This window comes from Falco naumanni, chromosome 6 (genome assembly GCF_017639655.2).
Source record: "Falco naumanni isolate bFalNau1 chromosome 6, bFalNau1.pat, whole genome shotgun sequence".
Taxonomy (NCBI): Eukaryota; Metazoa; Chordata; class Aves; order Falconiformes; family Falconidae; genus Falco; species Falco naumanni.
In genome coordinates, this window is record NC_054059.1 from 44,640,505 (window position 1) to 44,659,394 (window position 18,890).

The following is an 18,890-nucleotide window of genomic DNA, read 5'->3' on the forward strand; positions in this document are numbered from 1 at the left end:
ATCCCTGTCACCCTGAAAAGAATCACTGTTCAGGATGTGCTGTCATTCTGGGAGGTCATCTGCTTGAGACAAATTTACTTCTGTCTTGTTAAAAAGATAATTTACAAAAATCTATGCAGTATTTGAGAAATGACCTTGTATTTCATACTAATGAATAGTCTAATGAGCTCAGTCCCTTTGATCAGGATTTGTCAAGCAAATTTGGTGGACTTCACTGTTTAAAATCAGTGGTGCATATCATAAAAATACAAAGTAAAGCTTGCAAAGACCATGTAGTTCATATTGATTCATATCATCTCGTCTTAAGTGATTATAATAAAATACCACATCTGTAAGACCTTACAGTTTGATAGAACACCATGACATGAGAGTAACACTCCGATTAGTCACACTTGAAAAGGCGTTTTGAAACACTTCTCCATCTCACAGTATAAGACTTTCTCCACACAACTCTGCTGTCCCCAAGAGTAACTACAAAAGGACTGGTGCAAAACCATCTTACAACACTTCTTTGCACTCTGGTTTGCCATTACAAATAGTTTGCTGTCATTTAAGAGATTAAATAAGACTATCGGCATGCTTTGTAATGAAAATTAATAAACAGGATCTTTTTTTTAAAAAAAAAAAGCTTTCCTGAGCAATCTTGTAAACTTCATTAGAAGGTGAACATAATTATTGATATACTAAAAAAATTAGAAGAGTAGAAAAAACAGTAGATCTTTTGAGTTATTTCTGTCAAACAAGTTCTTACAATGTGTATAGGTTATCAGTTCTAACTGTAGGGTATTTCTACATTGAAAAGGGTTTACATGAGCTAAACCCCAAATCTCTGCAAATCACAGAGTAGGAAGGATACTAAGTATGTGAAATGTATTTTCCTTACGTGGTCACATCTACTAGTTCTTCGTGAAGCTCACAAATTCATATGCTTAAAATGGCACTGAGCTGTACATTTAGCATTAACAAGATAGGAGTAAATCATTTTATTTCAAAGGCATTTATAAGTGATCCATTATGTACACTGCACATTGATTGATTGATCGATTTTTTTATGGTGGATTGTGATTTATTTGCTTCTAGGTAAAACTCGAAGGACCTGTCTTCTGCCCTCAAAATCGGCCAGTGAGCATAGCTTTAAGGACTTCAGCAGAAACCAGCTATCAAATTATCCTACACTTCCACTGACCAAGCCAATAGAAACTCTACAGCAAGGGGAAAAAGAAAGCCGGTTCAGCTGCGCGCATCGTGCTCTGAAGAGCTCTGTCCAGCCTCCAGCTGTTACGGGTCTGAAGAAGAACCGTAGAAGTTTACCGGTTGCTGTCTGTCGGAGCTATGAAACTCTGGATGGCCCCCAGGGTGTAGATAGCTGGCCAAGATCTCACTCGCTGGATGATCTCCAGGGAGAATCCAATACTAACCTACAGGATGTTAGCAAGGAAGTGGGTTCTTTTCCTCAGGATTCACTGGATATAGCGAAAAAGGCACCCGGCTCTGCACTGCTGCCCCAGTCTCATGGAAGCAGCTGTACGGTAGATGACTTGATGGCTAAACAGGGTAAAGGAGCTGCTACTTCTCAGAAGGGAAGAGCAAAGGAATTGGACTGCTCTGTAAGGGAGACTGCAGGTGGAAAGCCTGCTCCGTTCCCCCCGAAATACTGTGAAGCTCAGCCTGCCTTAGTGACACATCCTGCAACAAGGACGCCTCTGGAAATACAGAGTAAAGGTTTTCATGACCTTGCACGGGCTGATTATGCTCCAGTCCTCAAGGGAGGTCTAGAAGCTGAGCAAAAAGGCACAAATGAGGCAAGAATGCAACCAAAAAATCCTTCTCAGCCACCACCTGTCCCTGCCAAAAAATGCCGAGAACGCCTTTCTAATGGGTTATATCATCCTCCCACGACCACAAGTGGGAACTACTCAAGTCTAGAAGCACCATGTTTGCCAGTAAAAAAGGCCACTTCATCCACTCCCATTGATTGTCATGCAGTACCTGCCCATAGGACATCTTCTGAACAGGAGCCCAGTACGCCTCCTAGCCCACTGCCGCCCTGGCTGTCAGAGCTCCCAGAGACTGCTAGTGTTCAGCAGCATGTGATAAAGCTAGGTCCTGCTTCGGCAAGAAAAGTCTCTTGTAGCAGAGGAATGGATCTGGAAATGGTAATAGAAAACAAGTTGCAGTCTGAAGACATTGATCTTACTGAAGAACCATACTCTGACAAGGTAAGTGGAGGACATTGTTTAAGCGTTTTTACTAGCATTCCAAGGGATAGTGTTTCATCTACTGTATCTGTTCTATTTTTGTGATTAACCACCTAGATAAACAATAAATCATTGGGACATTAGACATCCTATAACTATGTTTGTCTTTACTATCACACCTTACACCTAATGTAACTCAGGGCGGGGCGGGGGGAACAGATGGACGGACCGAGAAATCTCAGACTTACTCTGAACTTTCATCTTTTCAGGCCGCTGCTACCTTGGTGGCACTGGGCATGGAAATGTCTCTTTCTCTGCTGGTGTGGGGAATTATTGATGAAAAAGGAAGTCAGGATTAGATTTTGTGCTTCCAAGAAAGTCTGAATTGGTAGCATAGTAGTTAGGAAATCTTTTGGGGAAGGAAGGAGTCCTAAGGTCCAGTCCTTCCTTTAGGGACTGCTTTTTCAGTTTTCGTGGAATCTTGAGGAAAGCTCCTTATTACTCCCACCCTGCATCTCTCTCTGTTTGCATGGATTGGTCTGTGTTGATACGCTTCTTTCATCTGTTCTCTCTCCTTTTTGTCTGGCTGTGAACACAGCATGGTCGCTGTGGCATTCCTGAGGCTTTGGTACAGAGGTACTCTGAAGACTTGGACCAGCCTGAAAAGGATGTTGCCACAAACATGGACCAAATCCGGGTAAAGCAACTGAGGAAGCAGCATCGCATGGCAGTGAGTATTTTCATAAAGCAAATTTTCTTATTTATGAGCAGACTTTTAAAAAGACTGACTACTGGTGAAGGGAGATACCTGCGAAGTCCTGGGACAAATGTGCTCCATGTGTTCACCCAGCAGGTACAACATATGTGGGGGTACTACAGGAGCAGGAGGTACATTCCCTTGTCCCAAAGGAGGACAGTTATTAGTTGAACAGAGAGCAGATAACCCTCCCTCTTGACTGTATAATAGCCTTAAAAGTCTAAGCAGACTGCAAGCAGTGGTAACAGAGACTTGCTCGCTAAGGGTGGCATGTATTGAAATCTGAAAGGTTTTACAGTCCTTTTTCATTTCTTAAACTATACTGTTGTCCGCTCCTCCTTAGGAAATGCAGGAGGGGGAAACAGTCAAAGCTTTTATGTTTTTTTATAAGACAACTTGGTCTGTCTGAGGAGGTAATAGGCAAAATTAGCGTGTTCTTGCCTTTCTGAGAAATAAAATGGAACACCCTGGACAGTCTTGTCACTGGGTATTTTTTACTGATCTCAGACTAACTCAGAATGGCCCGTGATGGTTGCCCAAGCAGCTGGATATTGCCCACTGCATCTGCATTGCCAAAATTGTTGCTGTTGCTCCTATGCCAAGTGATCTTAGCCTTACAACCCACACTGCTTTCATACTGACAAATGTGACATGAGAGAAGTTGAAACATCTGCTATGAAATTCTGCCAGTTAGGAAGAAAAAATGAAATAAGACTTACAAGACTTGCTGTAAAACAAGCAGTTACATTTAACATTAAGGGTTCTTTTTTTTTTTTTTTTCTTCTTTACTGTACAGATTCCAAGTGGAGGGCTCACTGAAATTTGCCGAAAACCTGTATCCCCAGGACTTATCACCTCTGTATCTGACTGGCTGATTTCCATTGGTCTACCTATGTATTCCAGCCTGCTCACAGAAGCAGGATTCAACACACTGAGCAAAGTGCCTTCTCTGTCACAAACTTGCCTTCAAGAAGCTGGCATCACAGAGGAAAGGCACATAAGCAAGCTCCTGGCAGCAGCAAGACTCTTCAAACCTCTTGATCCAGAGGCAATTTAATGTGCTCCATAATGTAGCATTGCCTGATCGAGAATCCATTGCTTCTTCCTGCACCAATATTGGTCTAATTACTCCACATAGCTAAAGGGATCAAGGAAGTGGCTCCCAAGGACAGGCAGGTATCTTCTTCAAAGGATATGAAATGTTTCTATTGCTGTCTTTGGCAACTGAAGAAGAGAAGCAACCACCAGGTAACACAGATGTGGTACTTCCCTCCCCCTTCACTCCCATAGAATATTCTTATTTCATAAAGTGCATGGGGTTGGCCTGAGAATCAGACAGCTTCACAGAATTAAGGGACCCTTGCGCATTTTCCTCAAGTTTGTGAAAGTAATACTACTAATAAGCCCTGTTTCTATGGAGAACTCCTTAGGTTGGGGGGTTTATGTACATCTAAGTTCCAGGTACCTGGAGACAGTCCTAAAGACCAGGCACAAGCCAAGGTGCAAATTCCAGTAGAAGCTGTTTGGCAAATGCCTTTAGTTTACTTTAGCAGTCTAGACCTAAACACAACTCCCTTCCCAGTCATCTTCGCTGTTGCTTCGTATAGGTTCCAATATGCCACAAAGCCTTTAGCTAGGCCAAAGTTAATGGACTGGAATTAGTTTCCAGTATGGTCCATCTCTGTCACTCCAATGCAACTAACCCACGGAGAGTTAGAGAGCTTCTTTTTATTTGTACAGAGCTGAGGTCATTTTTATAACTGCTTCCTAGCAATCAGCTTTTTATTTGCCTTAAAATAAGCTTTTAAACAGTTACCTAGTGTTCACTTACCTGTATTCATGTTTCCCAAATCTTCTTTCAACTTGTCGCCCTTAAGCTGCACTTAGGGTGATTTCCGGTTGAAGTAGCTTCTATAAAATGCCTCATTATAACACCTTCTGTGTTGTATAGATGCTTTTACAAATGCAGGGTTATGCTAGGTTTTGGTTGTCAGGCTAACTTCTTGTTCACTACAGTCTGCATTTACTGTTGTCACTAAACTGTTCCAAGATATACTGCCTTGTATATATGTAACTGCTTTTCATTTTAATCATATTCTGTGTACTGTGTTATATTGTCAATCATTATGCTGCAGCTTTGACTTGGTATCCTGACCATATCAATTCCAAACAGTGGGTTTCTGCAAATGAAAATTCACTTGTGGGAGATAAAATGCATCAAAAAAGCAAGTTGTGTCCCATAGAAATCATCAGATCCTGTAATTCCATTGCACAGAGGAAAAAAATCCTAGTACTTCATGAATTACACTGTGATTTTACAACAGTTGATATCCCTCCTGACTGTCTTAATGTTACCTCTCACGGGGAGAGAGCATCGTTCTGGCATATGTGGTGAACCATTTTTCCATGATGTAATATTTTCCTGCCTAAATCCATGTTAAACGTTCCATTCGCATATGTGGCTAATGACAGATCTTATTTTTCTATATGGGTACACGTTTTATATACCAAATACAGATTATGATGAGTAGCACATAACTAGCTTCTTCTTTGGGGTCAATATATGGTGTGTCCTTCAGCTTCTTGTAGAGCAAACGCTCCGTGGAAGACAAAGCAAGCTTCCTCTGGCAGGTAAAGGGAGAGAGTAAAGAAATCTGGGCACAGGCCAGGATGTGTGGCTGTTTCCAGTATCAGTTCTGACATCAACTAACTGTAAAAAAACAGACAAGGCACTTCACTGTGTGGTGCCTCAGTTATCACAGCCTCATATTGAGATAATGACACTTTTCCTGATAAAATGGTCTCACATTGATGAATGAAAAATTGTGGTTATTCCAGGATTCCTGACTACATATGGTCCTTTCATGATCATGTTTTAAGTCAGATGAACTATGCATTTTACTGCAGATGATAATTAATTTGGCTCCTGGTAGAATTGATAGGTGTTAGGTTTACTTTCCTCATTTCATATTTCACCACTGTCTACTGCACACCATCATGTGAAGGCAACTAATTCACTGGTGTAACTTGAAATTGTTCTCAAAGCTCTTCTGGATCTGTTTCTGTAACGTTCTCCTGGGTATGTGGATAATCAGCACGTTCTTATGTGGCAGCATCAGGAAATATACAGCATAGGTGTTTTGCACAGCTGGTAAAAATCTAAAAAAAAAAAAGTGTAAAAAAAATCATGTCTTTTTAATAATGATGATTTGTCTGTTCTTTTTTGTAAGCCTCTCCGAGGCTTACATGGTGACTATCAGTAAGCAGGAGACGGAAAGAGTATTGAGACTTCCTGGGATTGCTGGCGGAGGCTAGAACCGAGTAGAAGTAAGTAGACAGCAGCTATATTTGAGCAAGGGAAAAGTCCAAGCTGACTATATGCAACAAAAAAGGAAACAAATTTCCTCATGTGGCAGGGAAGGCAAGTCACATAATAAAGTTCTCCTATATTAATTACTTTCCCCTCTCTTAATAACAGAAGGAGAATTATGGGAATAAACTGTACCTGTGTGCCAAACACTCTTTGTAAGGCCATAATTTTTAAACGATTCTGTAGCCCAGGGAAGCCAAATCACACCCATCAGGACTAGAGTGAGCAGTTTGAGATTGGTGTGTTTTAATCGTTGCTTTGTTGTTCGTTTCAGGACTGTACTCTGTGGTCTTACTTGAGTTACAATTTTAGTTTATATTTTAATCTGAAAAAGCCTTAAGTTTCTCTCAGTGTTTGAGCTTCCCAGCTGCAGTTTCAGTGACCTGTGGCGTTCCCCTAGCAGGTGAGCATTGCAGTATGGGAGCCATAACCTCTTACATCTTCTTGCAACCATTCAGTGCTCTAAACAAAAGTTTGCTCATTAACTCTTGGGAAGCACAGAAGAAACCTGCTGCTGGAATCCTAACCTGCTCTGCTCAGGCTAACAATGTTAAGTATCTATCCATTGTACCATTGTAATTCAAACAGCTATTTAAGAATAGAAGCAGCAAGCCCAAAATATTACTGAATGCCATCGTAATCATAAGCTTCGATCAATAACCCTCTGTTACCACCCAGATGGCAAGGTTGCTCATAGTTGCCTGTGCTCTCTTACAAGCCTGGCTTTCAATGCAAACTGGGAGCACGATCAGAAGCATTAAACATTGCGTTATTCAAACAGGTCATCATCTCTAAGAGCAGCAACAGTGGTCGATTCACCAAGTCACAGCTGTGCAGTTGTACTGTATTATTTTTAGAATAAATAATACTTTTGGTCCAAGATACTTTTATCTTTAATTGACACCCTCTGGGGAATCAAAACTGTCAAGCAAGTTATGTAACAACTAACAAAGTTGCACTTTCTGTATATGAAATCAATATTTAAATAACTTATTTTTCTCCATTTGCTGTTCTTAAATGATGTAAGTAGCTGTAATATACCAGTACTCAATTTGTCCTGCAGTTTGCTTCAACCCAAGAAAGCTGTGTATTGTAAAGAAAAAAAAAAGAAAAAACAAAATATGAATGTGTAAAGATTATTGTGCTGTTTCATTTAGCAAAAAAAAAAAAAAAAGGTTGACAAAAGGGTTTTCCTGTGTATCAAAACCTGTCTATAATTATATGTCATACTGTTCATAGATAAACAGTAAATAAATTTTCTTTGGTCTCTCTTTTTTTGGTTGTTTTAAATTCAGCTAACGTCTTCTCTTTACTGGTAGCAGCATCCAGCTATTTAATCCCAGGCCCTCTCCCTCCAGTTTACCAAACCTGTAGTTCCTCACCTCGTAAGCACTCTCAACACATCTGCAGCAGGAGAAAAAAAAGATTAAAATAAAATTTAAAAAAATAATTAAAAGCCCTGAAAATCCAGGACTAGAAGGAGCCTTCAAAATGTGATTGCCTGGGATGTGAATCATCACTGTCTAAACATTTGCCTCTTATATCCCATGAATGTCCAGCTGCTGGGCTCAGGGAGATGTGTATGAGAGGTCTCCCTGTCAGGAGCTTTTCCATTTTGGAATGAAACAATTAAAAAATGGTGGAACCAGAGAAAGTATATATAACACTCTGGAGTTGTAGTTAAAGCTCCTGCCTGCAAGATGGCATTTCAAACCTGGCTTTCAAGTGCAGCTCCTGCTTCACTGGGTTGGCAAGGTGCCTCGTTCTGGAGAGGGCGGGGTGACTCCTGAGCAGTCAGGTAATCTCTGCAGTCTGTAATGAGATGCCAGTGTCCAGGTTTTAGGGCAAAGGAACCTTAGGACATATCTCTTGGCATTCCTTCTAGCTCGCTTGAGCGACATCTTGCATGTGTGTTCCATTTGTTGGTCTAGTTAAGTTTGCTGCATAATTAATGGTATGCTTAGCTACCTAACAGAGTGCTGGCACATCCACGCGGCAACAGTGCACCATAGCTGGAAGTTAATCCTTTGTGGATTTAGCCCTAAGTAACAAGGGTGGACTGTGCCTGCATTAGTTGTCATTAACCAGAAGCTTAACTCTGGAAACGGCATAAAGAGAAAGCAAACAAAAAAAATCTGTCCTTTGGGCTGGATCCAGACAGCTGACTTTTCGGTTCCTCTCAGGCAACACTTGCATCAGAACTGTACAACGTGGCAGAAAGTTCGTGGGAATGAGGTAGCGTGTCAGATGTGAACTTCTAATTTTTCTCCTCTATTAATCTCTCCCGGTTCAGCTGAGGACCAGGCCACCGCTGTGCTCCTGCACCAGAGGGCACTGCTCTGCTGGCGACGGGGAGGCCAGCCCCTGGGAACTGCCGCCGGCTCAGATGCAGGCTGTTTCCAAGAGTCTCTCAAGTAACAAAACAGAAATAAAAACAAAACAAACACTGTGGAACATGAAAAGCCAGAGCGCTTGCCTTTTCTGCAGCTGGAAGGCGTATTGCTTCCCTTCCAAGACTGCTGTGGTCCAGGATTGCTTTGGGAGCAGCTGAAACACAAAGCCCTTATCCATTGCTCTCAGCATTTTGCTAGTCTGATCCAAATGTGTGCTAACCACCCCGGCCACTGCCAAAAGCAAAAGCACCTCTCCTCGACACATCCATACCTATCCTCGTTCTAGAATTTCTCCCTCCCCAATGAAGTGTTTGCACAGAAAGAGACACGGAAGAAACATGTTAAAATTCTTACTAATAATACTTACAAAAAAGAAACTTTTATGTCTGAGCAGGAGGTTCACACGTAAGCCCACGGAGACTAAAAAGCTATGAATGTAATGTTACATATACCACCATATACCTCATGAGACTACTTAAAGGTTAATCATTTAACATTCAGGAAGTAATATAAATCAAAAGTCTTATTAGCTCTTAAGCTTGCCCTTTTGCAGGTACTACAGTCTTTCATTACATGAACAGACATCGTTATTTTTTTCCCTTCAATTCTGCAACGCAGTTTGTTTATGCTGAACTTACCCCTGCACGACTGTCCTTAGAGATGTGAGTGTACTGGCGATGTTCAAGCTCTGACCCCAGAACTCTGATACTACTGGGATTCTATGATTTCCAGTGGGTTTGGGCCTGGCTCCATGCAGGAAAAGAATCTTTACACACAAATAAAATATTCTACACACACAAAAAAAAAAAAACAAAACAACAACTGGCCACCCAAAAAACTTATTTCTTAAAAACTTTTCAGGACATTTATGGAAATAGTACACTGTCAAAAAGAGTGAGACTATAACAAAGCCATAGGTCTTATTTCCAGTGAACCTTGTTGCTTAGGCTGCTGTGGCTGGAGTTCATAAAAACTCTAGGTGCCTGAGGTCAAACATTGGGATTAATTGCTTCCAAGACTAGACAGGTTTGAGTAGGAGGGAAAAGTGAGTTGGGATTACAATTTTGCACTTCAAACAGCTTTTTTGTTTATTGAAACTGGCTTTTTAACTTCACCACCTCAGAGACAAGTACTGCCGCGTAGGCTTGGAGGTTCTAGACTTGACTCTTCCAAGGCAGATCGTATCCCAGGTAGGCAGGGCGCTTTGTGTCCCTGACAATTTCTACATTCATTACATTGGCATGTGCTACTCTGAACGTCCCACAACTTGTATTTCTCCATGTAGCCACAAAGTGCATATACAGCTGTGCAAGTTTATGAAAACAAGACTGTATTTACATCCACAAATCCTACCTTAAGGGACATACTTGAGAATTAAACTATCAATCTGCTACTATTTATTTTGCTTTTTGGCTCCACTGACTCCTGTGATACTGAATATATACTCACCAGGTACTAAAACTCTAAGTTAATTTTTTGTGTTTTACTGAAGCACAGGTAAGCTGTTACCTAATACTAGCATTCACTTTTAAAGTTCTGATTTAAGTGGCTTGCATTCAGTTAGCCAAACAACCCCCCCTCCACGAGTTCTCTGCCTCGAAGGGCGAAACTGAATTGCCTCTCATGAGTTCTATGTTAATTAAAATACACAATGCATTGCCACCTCAACCATACAATGAGCCATTCGTGTACACTACTAGCAGTGTTACAACAACCCGTCTTTCCCTCTGATGGCCATATGCCGGAGTCCCCACTGGAACTAGCTTGGTACCGAGACCTGAGGTGAGTTCAACTTCCAGATCTACTCAGGTCTTAGCAGTTCTACAAAGCCAAAAAAAAGAAAAGAATTGGCAATATTGTGGATCACCTACTACACTCTGAGGTGTGACCAATTTTATACGTTACAGTGGCTATCTGAAATCAAGATCTGTGATGCTGCTGAGTACATTGAAACTATAAGCAAACACTATATATCTTTTTGGGGTTTTTTAGCAGCACTGAATTACCTGCCATGCACAGGAGCTGCTGCATGAGAAGGACCATATTTGCTGATGGTGACAAGCAGGGCTGCTCTCCTCCTGCCTGCCACTGCGATGCCTGCTCACCATTTCAGGTCTACTGCTGTTACACAGCGGCACAGGCTGCACTTGCTTATGAGCATCCTAGAAGGTGCTTTGGATTTGCAGCAGTGCAGTTTCTGAAGAGCAGAAGAATGGCTTAGATTAATGCAATTACACAAATAACTCCTTATGTGCTTAATAAAGTCATCTAATGAAAGAAGATGAGAGATGAGAGGCTGTCTCAATTCATTAAGCCTCTTCCCTTTGAGAGAGACTTCTTTTTAGCCCCTGAGGGCTGGATTTAGAATATGCCTTGGGACCAATTGCTGCCTTCTCAGTTTTCTACTCTGCAACCTGATGACAACGAGGGAGAGGGTTTCAGGCTGCTTTCTAATATATGTAAGAGTGTGAGTCAAAAATTTGCCTCTTGGCACATAGCAAAACCTCTGGAAGGTGCTCAAAAACTTACCTTTTTTTTTTTTTTTCCTTTTGTGTGTATTCTAGCAATTTGGTCAGTTGTGTCTTGCTTCAGGAATATGGGAGGCTTCTACTTGAGTCTGTGAGGATTCATGCGAGTTAACATTAAAGGCAATGGCCCACACTCCCACGCAATACCTGTCAGTGTGTAGAACTGCCTCCCCGGAACAGACAAGTGTCTACAACACAGGGTGATTAAGCTTGCAGGCAAAGCTTCCCAGCCATAGGTGTTTCATGCCCAGGAACACATAATACAAACACATTTGTCTGTGCTTGTCTGCATGGATAGCAGGGCAAGATTCAGCCTCACTCCTTGCATCTTTGCAAGTTGCACCCTCCTGCATCCTGCCGTCGCGTTAGTTGTTCAGCCTATGGAAATACCAAAGCTAAGGTTTTGTCAAGTTCTGGTCCCCAGCTCAGTATCTGGTGCTCATCTAGGTGTGTGCACAAACAAAAATGACTCTTGTGGTCCCTCGTGCAAGCAGCAGAGGTGTAAAGTGTCACAAGGAAAATGCAGCTAATGCAACACTCGTCAGGGCCTCACAAAAATCCCACGTTCAAATGGGAAACAGAGGTGAGAACACAAAACAGCCAGCTGGAGGCCCTCCAAGCTGCTATTTCTGCTCTTTTTTCCAGGTGTGTCTACTTTGCTGAGCACTTGTGTAAAGTTCTGTGAAGTTGAGATGCTATTTGGTGAAGAGAAATGCAGTTCAGTCAGGTAACTGAGAGAAGCATCCAGGCCAGACGCACTTTTTAATTCTGAGTAATGTTGTTTCTACTGGGAGCATTGGGTCCTGAGGCACAAGCAATGAGAGGTCCAGGAGAGCAAGGTGGTACAGTGGATAACAGCAAGATCCCACAGACACCATCTTCTTGATATAAGTAAATCTAGATAAATCCGATTTAAAGCAAACTGCAAAGATCTGTCAGGTTGCACCCTGAGGCTTGTACAAGGTTTGCACAGTGCCAGAGTAGGAAACATTTGTTTTCTATTATTTCCAATATCACCCCTAATGGTGTTCCTTACCTCTGCATTGAGTCCCATGTGTGCTGTGGGAATAACATGTAAGGGCTGTGCCTCTCTTCTTCCTTCATGCCCTCTCAAGGTATGCCTGAGCCACCCAAGCACGACAATCCTTCTGAGCAGCCCGAGTGAAAAACTGGCTCCAGAGTATTCCTGGCATATCTTTGCTTGGGCTGCATTAGGGCACAGGAGGGAGGAAAACTGATCAACCAACTCATGGAACAGCTGTGACGGTAAGGAGGATAACTGGGAGAGAGAGGGGGGAAAGAAGGAAGGACTGGATGAGAAAACTAGTGGAAAGCTGATGAATGTCATAAAAACAAGAGCAGCATCTCTACCTTCTGGGAACACAGAGGTCTCACATTCTCAGATGTATATTTGGTGTCTATTAGACAAGGTTGTGCCGTGCATTTAATTAATTAGTTTAAGATGATGTTTTTCAAAGAGGAACTACCTAGAAATATATTGAGAAATTTCTTCTTCAATTCTCTTTTATTTCTAAACACTTGTGGGAACTACATACTCTTATCCCCTGGAACAGGTGTCTACTGGACAAGGCAAGACGTCAGGCTCTCACTGTGGGCCACCGTTCTCTGTTTCTGTGTTATTCTGAGCAGGCTGTCACTAACTCCGAATCACAACAGTGTCTGATTCATCCTTTCTTACACAGCAGTGGAAACACAAAATAGTTTTCCCAGGCATATAATTTCTGCTCACTAGCTTCACTTAGAAGACAGCAGCTACAAGTTTGTCATCAGTAATGTATTAACTACCTCTAAAACCAGAGGGCTTTTTAAAAACCAAACAAACAAAATCCAAATGATAAAAGTACACAAAATCACAAACCCCACACTTGTTGCTACTGAGCCCATTAGCCAAAAAACAGATGAGCATCTCTGAACCACATTCACATAGAAACTCTGCCACTTGGTGCCATTATCTGCAACCCATGCAAACCTACAATTTGGTCCCAGGTCCCCTTCATTCCAAAGCGGAATCAAACAGTAATTGATGTTGGTACAAGGCTCTGAAAATGTAAACTGTTCTGCAAGTGTTGCTGCTTTCACCTCTGTAATGGAAAGGTCAAATATTTGACAAAAGGCCATTTTTGCCTATACCAATCCATACTTCTAGAAATCGCAGAGCTTCAAAACAAATGTATAAATGAAACTATGAAGAAAACTTATAAGGACTTAGAGATATGAGCAACATACAGTTGAGTTTGTATCGATTCACTGCCTTCACTTTGTCGCTTACTGACTTGTCACCCTTTTTCACAGAAGGACACGTCCTACGTCTCTTTAGGTAACCTAGCTGGACTATGGCTGTCCCTGCCTGCAGCCCTGAGGCAGGACACAGCTGTGAGATGAGGAGCACTTCAGCCATCACTGCATCAGGCCACTCACAGCTGGTGCCAACCCCCCTGTTGGCACCATTCTGGTGCCCCTAAATCCATACCTCAGCCAGCTCCCTGCTCTGGAGGGTAATACCCAAACTCTGCTGAAGGTTCTGGTGACCTGTGGAATAGATGAATAGCTAGGCTATCAGCTGAGGCAAGGTCCACACCAAACCTGACATATTCTGCGGGTTTGAATTTACAGTGACAATCCCAGAAATGGCCCTGGAGCAATGTAAACAAGCCAAAGAGGCACAGATGTGTAAGACACACAGCCACGGTCTGGAGAGAAGGTCAAACAGAAGGGAAATAATTTGGGGACTTCTGTGCAATTTTTTCCTTAAACACAAGAAATGGATCTGCACCGCTCCAAGAGCAAGTAAAATTCCAAATGAGTAGACACCAAAATTTATGGTTTTACCTCCCAATTCTTCTAAAAGCATCAGTGTAAGAAACTGTCATCACTAAAACAACCAGCAGCCTTTAAAGACAGGCACTGCCATTTCCACACACTTTTCAAATCTTACTTGTTCTGGCATTGTCTCATGCTGGCCAGCAGTATAATAAAACACCAGTTAAATGATTCACTTGGATAACATTCACCGTCCGAAGTTGCACTTAGAATACGTAACTAAAGCCCCCATACACGCAACTAAAGACAGAGACATCTCTTCACATTGGCCAAGTACTGCATTGCCATCTACTGGAGAATAAAGAAATAAAACCCAATAAACAGCTGCTGCATAGTAAGGGAACTTCTTCGCCTGCGCAGTTTTTGCTTTAACTTTCCCTGCTTCTACACAATTAATACAAGTCTGTGATGGCCTATAAAATTGTTTCTCTGTTACAGTAAACAACTTCTAGTCTTCACTATCTTCAAAGTTAGACCACATATACATAACTTTGAGAGTGAGGCACTTCAAAATTTTTTTTTAAATGTTTCTTCAAAATGAGCACATAAGGTCCATTTAAAGCTGGAAGTACTAGATAAGCAGCCAGAAAAAAAATGTTGCCAAGGATAAAAGCTTTCTTAGTCCTGAACTTCTGTATATGTGTGACCCTCGTGGTCTAACAGTTTGTAAGAATGGCTACTGGATAGCTAAATAGTATTATTACTGAGAGATAAAATTACTGCTAGTAGAATTTATACCAAAGGCAAATTAAAATGAAATATCTAAAGCCTTCTCCCTCTATCTCATTTTGCCTGTATAATGAATCTGTGTATTTAGGCCTGCTAATACACAGTAATCTCTTGCTGCCTTCCAATTATTTTTTTTTTTAAGACCACGAAGTCAAATTTTCTTAGAAGATAGAGGGAAGAATTAAAATTCATGGTACAGCCTTAGCTCACCCTACCTAGTGCTCTACAACTGCCTCTGATGAACTGATCATGTTTCCTACAGGATGCTCCTCCCAATTGCTGCAGAACCTGACTCCGCACTAAGAGACTGTCCAGGTGGCAAATTTAAAAGAGGAAAAAATTAAAAATCTATAGGACTGTAGACTGCATAACTGAGGAATTTTGGGGCAGATATCAAATAAAGTAGATATGTACAGCAACAGAAAGAATGGTTTTGTGGCTGTGTTAGGCAAGGCTGGTTTGAGTCATGCCTGTGATATAGAAAATATGAAAAAAACCATATACCTTCTTTAAAAAGACAGATTAAGATTATTGAAAGGTCGACTGTGTTTCAAGAAGAACACACTCCAGACACCACAGCTCTTCAGAATCCTTCTGCCCACTTGCACCTCTGCCTCTTCCCCATCTTTCTTTACATCTGTCCTGTGCCCGTCCTGTATTTTCATTCCTCCTCCTCCCCTCACCACCTCTCCTTGCTTACCTTGTCATTAGACCACCTGTTAAGGTGCTTGTCCAGCCTGTTCCTCTCTGCTGAATACCACAGCTATGAGCATTTCAATCAAGACAACTTAAGTCATTCGTTGCTGCCAAGGGTCGGCTGGTGCAGCAGGAGAAAGGCATTTTGGGGAACATCCCATTCAGATCCTGCAGCCTTACAGCAAATCTGCTGAACAGATTTGCGTGGTGCACGGTGGCTGCAGCCAGCATTAAGACTCACTTTAAACTGGACCATTTTCAGCACAAAATAAAAAAAATTCTTCACATCATTTAACTTAGTTCAGGTTACATTTTAGCAAGTAAGTAAAAATCACAGCAGTGATGAGACCCAGAGTTTGCCAATAGCCATGATCCTAAAGCAATGAGGCAGCAAGTGCTCAATGACAAAAGAGGAATAAGTACAGTTGAGGGCTTATTGTTGTTTTTACATATTTTTCCTTAAATTTCTTTCTTAAATGGTTGAATTATTTTTCTTAGGGGAGAAAACAGGTCAGTCAGCAGAATAACCAGCGGAGTCCAGCCTCCCAGGGGTGAACACCAATGCTTATTAGAACAGTGGTTTTCACTCTAATGTGAGGGTTTCTTTTTCAGGAGAAAGTACATTTCTGCTAATCTTCTTTCCTTGAAAATAAAGCACGTTGTTGGTTTTATTCTCTGCCTCTCATACAGGGTATGCTGTATCTCTCTAAAGATACACCACACCATCTGACTGATCGTATTCCACTTTGTAGCAACCCTTAAGACAGAGGCAAATCTCAGTGCTAAGCACTGTATGACTGGGAGGGGGGAAAAAAATATATCACTTTGCTATTGGTACAGTTATCCTCCAGGCTCCAAGTCAGGAGATCAGTCTATCGGTTCAATTTTCTGTGCAGCAGTTTGGATATTTTTCCATCTTGATGGGACTGTATTTCTTGAAAACAAAGAGAAAAAGCCAAATAGGGTGGGGAGCTGGGGAATTTTCCAAGCAGAGCTCTGAGAGACAGTGTGCAAGAGAAAGCTCAGGAGTAATAGTGTAAGCCTTTTGTCCAATAAATTTTCTGAGTAGTATCAAAATCAAAAAGCTCTGCAGTTCGCTGTCATTCAATAACATTTCAGGTAGCTCTATGCCATGCCCTTTTATTTGCCTCTTGTAGCTCCTACAAGAACCAATACCACACGTTAGCCAGCCACGCACCCCCCCAGTCCCACCAACTCTGCCATCCGGGTGCCACCACAACCCCCTCCCAGCCAGGTGTCCAGGCAAGGGGTGTGCCACAGCCGGCACCTCTTCCCCTGCCCACTGGTGTTGGTGGCTCAGAGCCCTGTCAGCTGCCTGATGCAAAACTGGGGAAAGTCCGGTGTCTGCTTGAACACTTCCCCATCTAGAAATCTAGACATTGGATCTAGAAATCTGGACTTAACAGCAAATTATCACCATCTTGCTGCCAGTGGCTACTTTGTATTTGTCTGAAAATGAGCATTCATGTTCCCCTCGCCTCATCCTGAGTCAGCTCATACCCCCGCTGTGGTACAGATAGCCGAGCAATTAGCCTGGATAGCCAGCTATGTCTTGTAGAAACCAAAGCCTTTTGCAGAGGGAGTGGGAGAATGAGAAGGCTGTGAACTGTTTTTTGCAAAATCCTTTAACCTTATTCAGACGCTACAGGCAAGCTTACACGTTATTTCTTTTAAGTTTTGTTACTTTCCCTTTACAACAACAAAACATAGTGATACTCTGCAATACACTTCCCTGGGCGGCCCTGAACTAAGGCACTTCTGCCCATCTTGATTCATCAAAATGATAAACCAACCTATTGCTGGCCCTGGTGCCATAATGAAGTCTAGCATATAGCTTGATATAATCACCCAAGCGTGGCTCTGTGTATATACTTATTTATTCTGTACAACCCTTGGCTTTAGCGGTGTGTCTTGAGGACAAAAAAGGCAGACTTTTCCAAGCCAAACACAGGACTTCCCTGTACGCTGTCCTCTTCTAATTCTTCCAGGAGAGCTCCAATGACCCTAGCGATTTTCTTTCATGCTACTGTTATTACGCTCTCCCTCAGTACTTTCCCTTCACGGGATCAATCCTATTTCAGCCTCCACTCTTCCCACCCCAATGGTTGCCCCTCTTCTTCCCCCTTTCATAGCACTAGTCCTACCAAGCAGTCCAACCACGTGCTGTTGAAGGGGCACCTCTTTAGCGTGGCACGTGTTTTGGGCAAACCTCACTCTGTCCTAGGGCAAGTCTCAGAGTGCCTTGGCACAATTGGAAATGTCCAAGAGGACACTTCTGGACTTGCTATAAGGCAGACGTGAGTCCCAGCAAAGCAGGGGGGACTGTTCTTTCAGTGCAGTTATCAGAGACAGTAATATTTAATTGAATAACTTTCCTCCTAACTTCATAGCTCCGGAGTTTATGTGTTTACCTGCATCTTGCCCACCAGATGTCATTAAGGTCACTACTGTCTCAGAAAACCGCATTGGAATTATACGCAGTACAGCATGAGGTCAGGGATGTTGAGTGCAGCACAGCTTTCAGATGAAGAGAGACTAAATAACTCTGAGGTCTGAAGGGAGAGACTGAGGCAGGATAGTATGAAAGGCAGTGAAATGGTGATGGTGAGGGAAAATGCGAATGGAGAACAGTTTGCTCAGGGTCTTCACAACACAGTGAACCACTGATACTAAATCAGCAAAAGGAAATAATTGTTCATGACCACATAGTTATATTGTGGCATTTCTTATAGCAAGCTGCTTCAGAGACCACAAGAATTAAGGAATTGGAGAAATTGTGGAATATAGCTTCATTTATGGCTGCTAAAGGGATTATGGTGTGAATGTCGGCTTTACATCGGGACACACTTAAACCACAGACAGCTGGGAGAGTGTAAAGGGGAAAAGGTCTCATACTCTTCCCACAAACATAATTCAGGATGCTTCTGAAGGAAAGATACCGAGTTGAATAGACCCTTAGTCTGACCTAACACAGCTTTCCTATGTTAACGCATTTGGGAGGCTTACTGGTAGACTGGAAGGTGCAGCTTGTGCTTTCCTCCTTGTATCTCATTTTTCCATAGTCCAGACTAGCAGTAACAACATGGATTTAGCTACAGTTGTCAAATATGAGATTGCTTTTCTTTTGGCTAAGAACAATCTGCAGTACCTCAGACCCCACTTTAATTGTCCAGAAGCCTGTGAGAAGTGAAATGAGAGTAAAGGACATTTCCATTAAAAACAGCACAGCTCACTACTGTGTTACTCCATAGGACTTCTCAAACTTCAACTGATGCCAACAGCAGCAGCTGAGGAATGATCTCTCCTGGCTGACACTCCATTTTCATATAAAATTTATGAAGCTTAGTGTTAATAAAT

The 18,890-nt window shown here is 42.1% G+C and overlaps 1 protein-coding gene across 10 annotated transcripts in view; it reads left to right on the plus strand.

Annotated features, from left to right (window-relative positions):
• Positions 1 to 7,596, plus strand: part of SASH1 (SAM and SH3 domain containing 1) — a 566,328-nt gene extending 558,732 nt beyond the window's left edge. For all 10 annotated transcript variants that reach the window (XM_040597947.1, XM_040597949.1, XM_040597950.1 and 7 more), the window contains 3 exons: positions 1,081 to 2,219; positions 2,797 to 2,928; positions 3,752 to 7,596. In XM_040597947.1, coding sequence (XP_040453881.1) covers positions 1,081 to 2,219; positions 2,797 to 2,928; positions 3,752 to 4,012 — 1,532 coding nt within the window. In that variant the 3' untranslated portion in view covers positions 4,013 to 7,596. The remainder of the gene's footprint in view (positions 1 to 1,080; positions 2,220 to 2,796; positions 2,929 to 3,751) is intronic.
• The last annotated feature ends 11,294 nt before the right edge of the window (positions 7,597 to 18,890 follow it).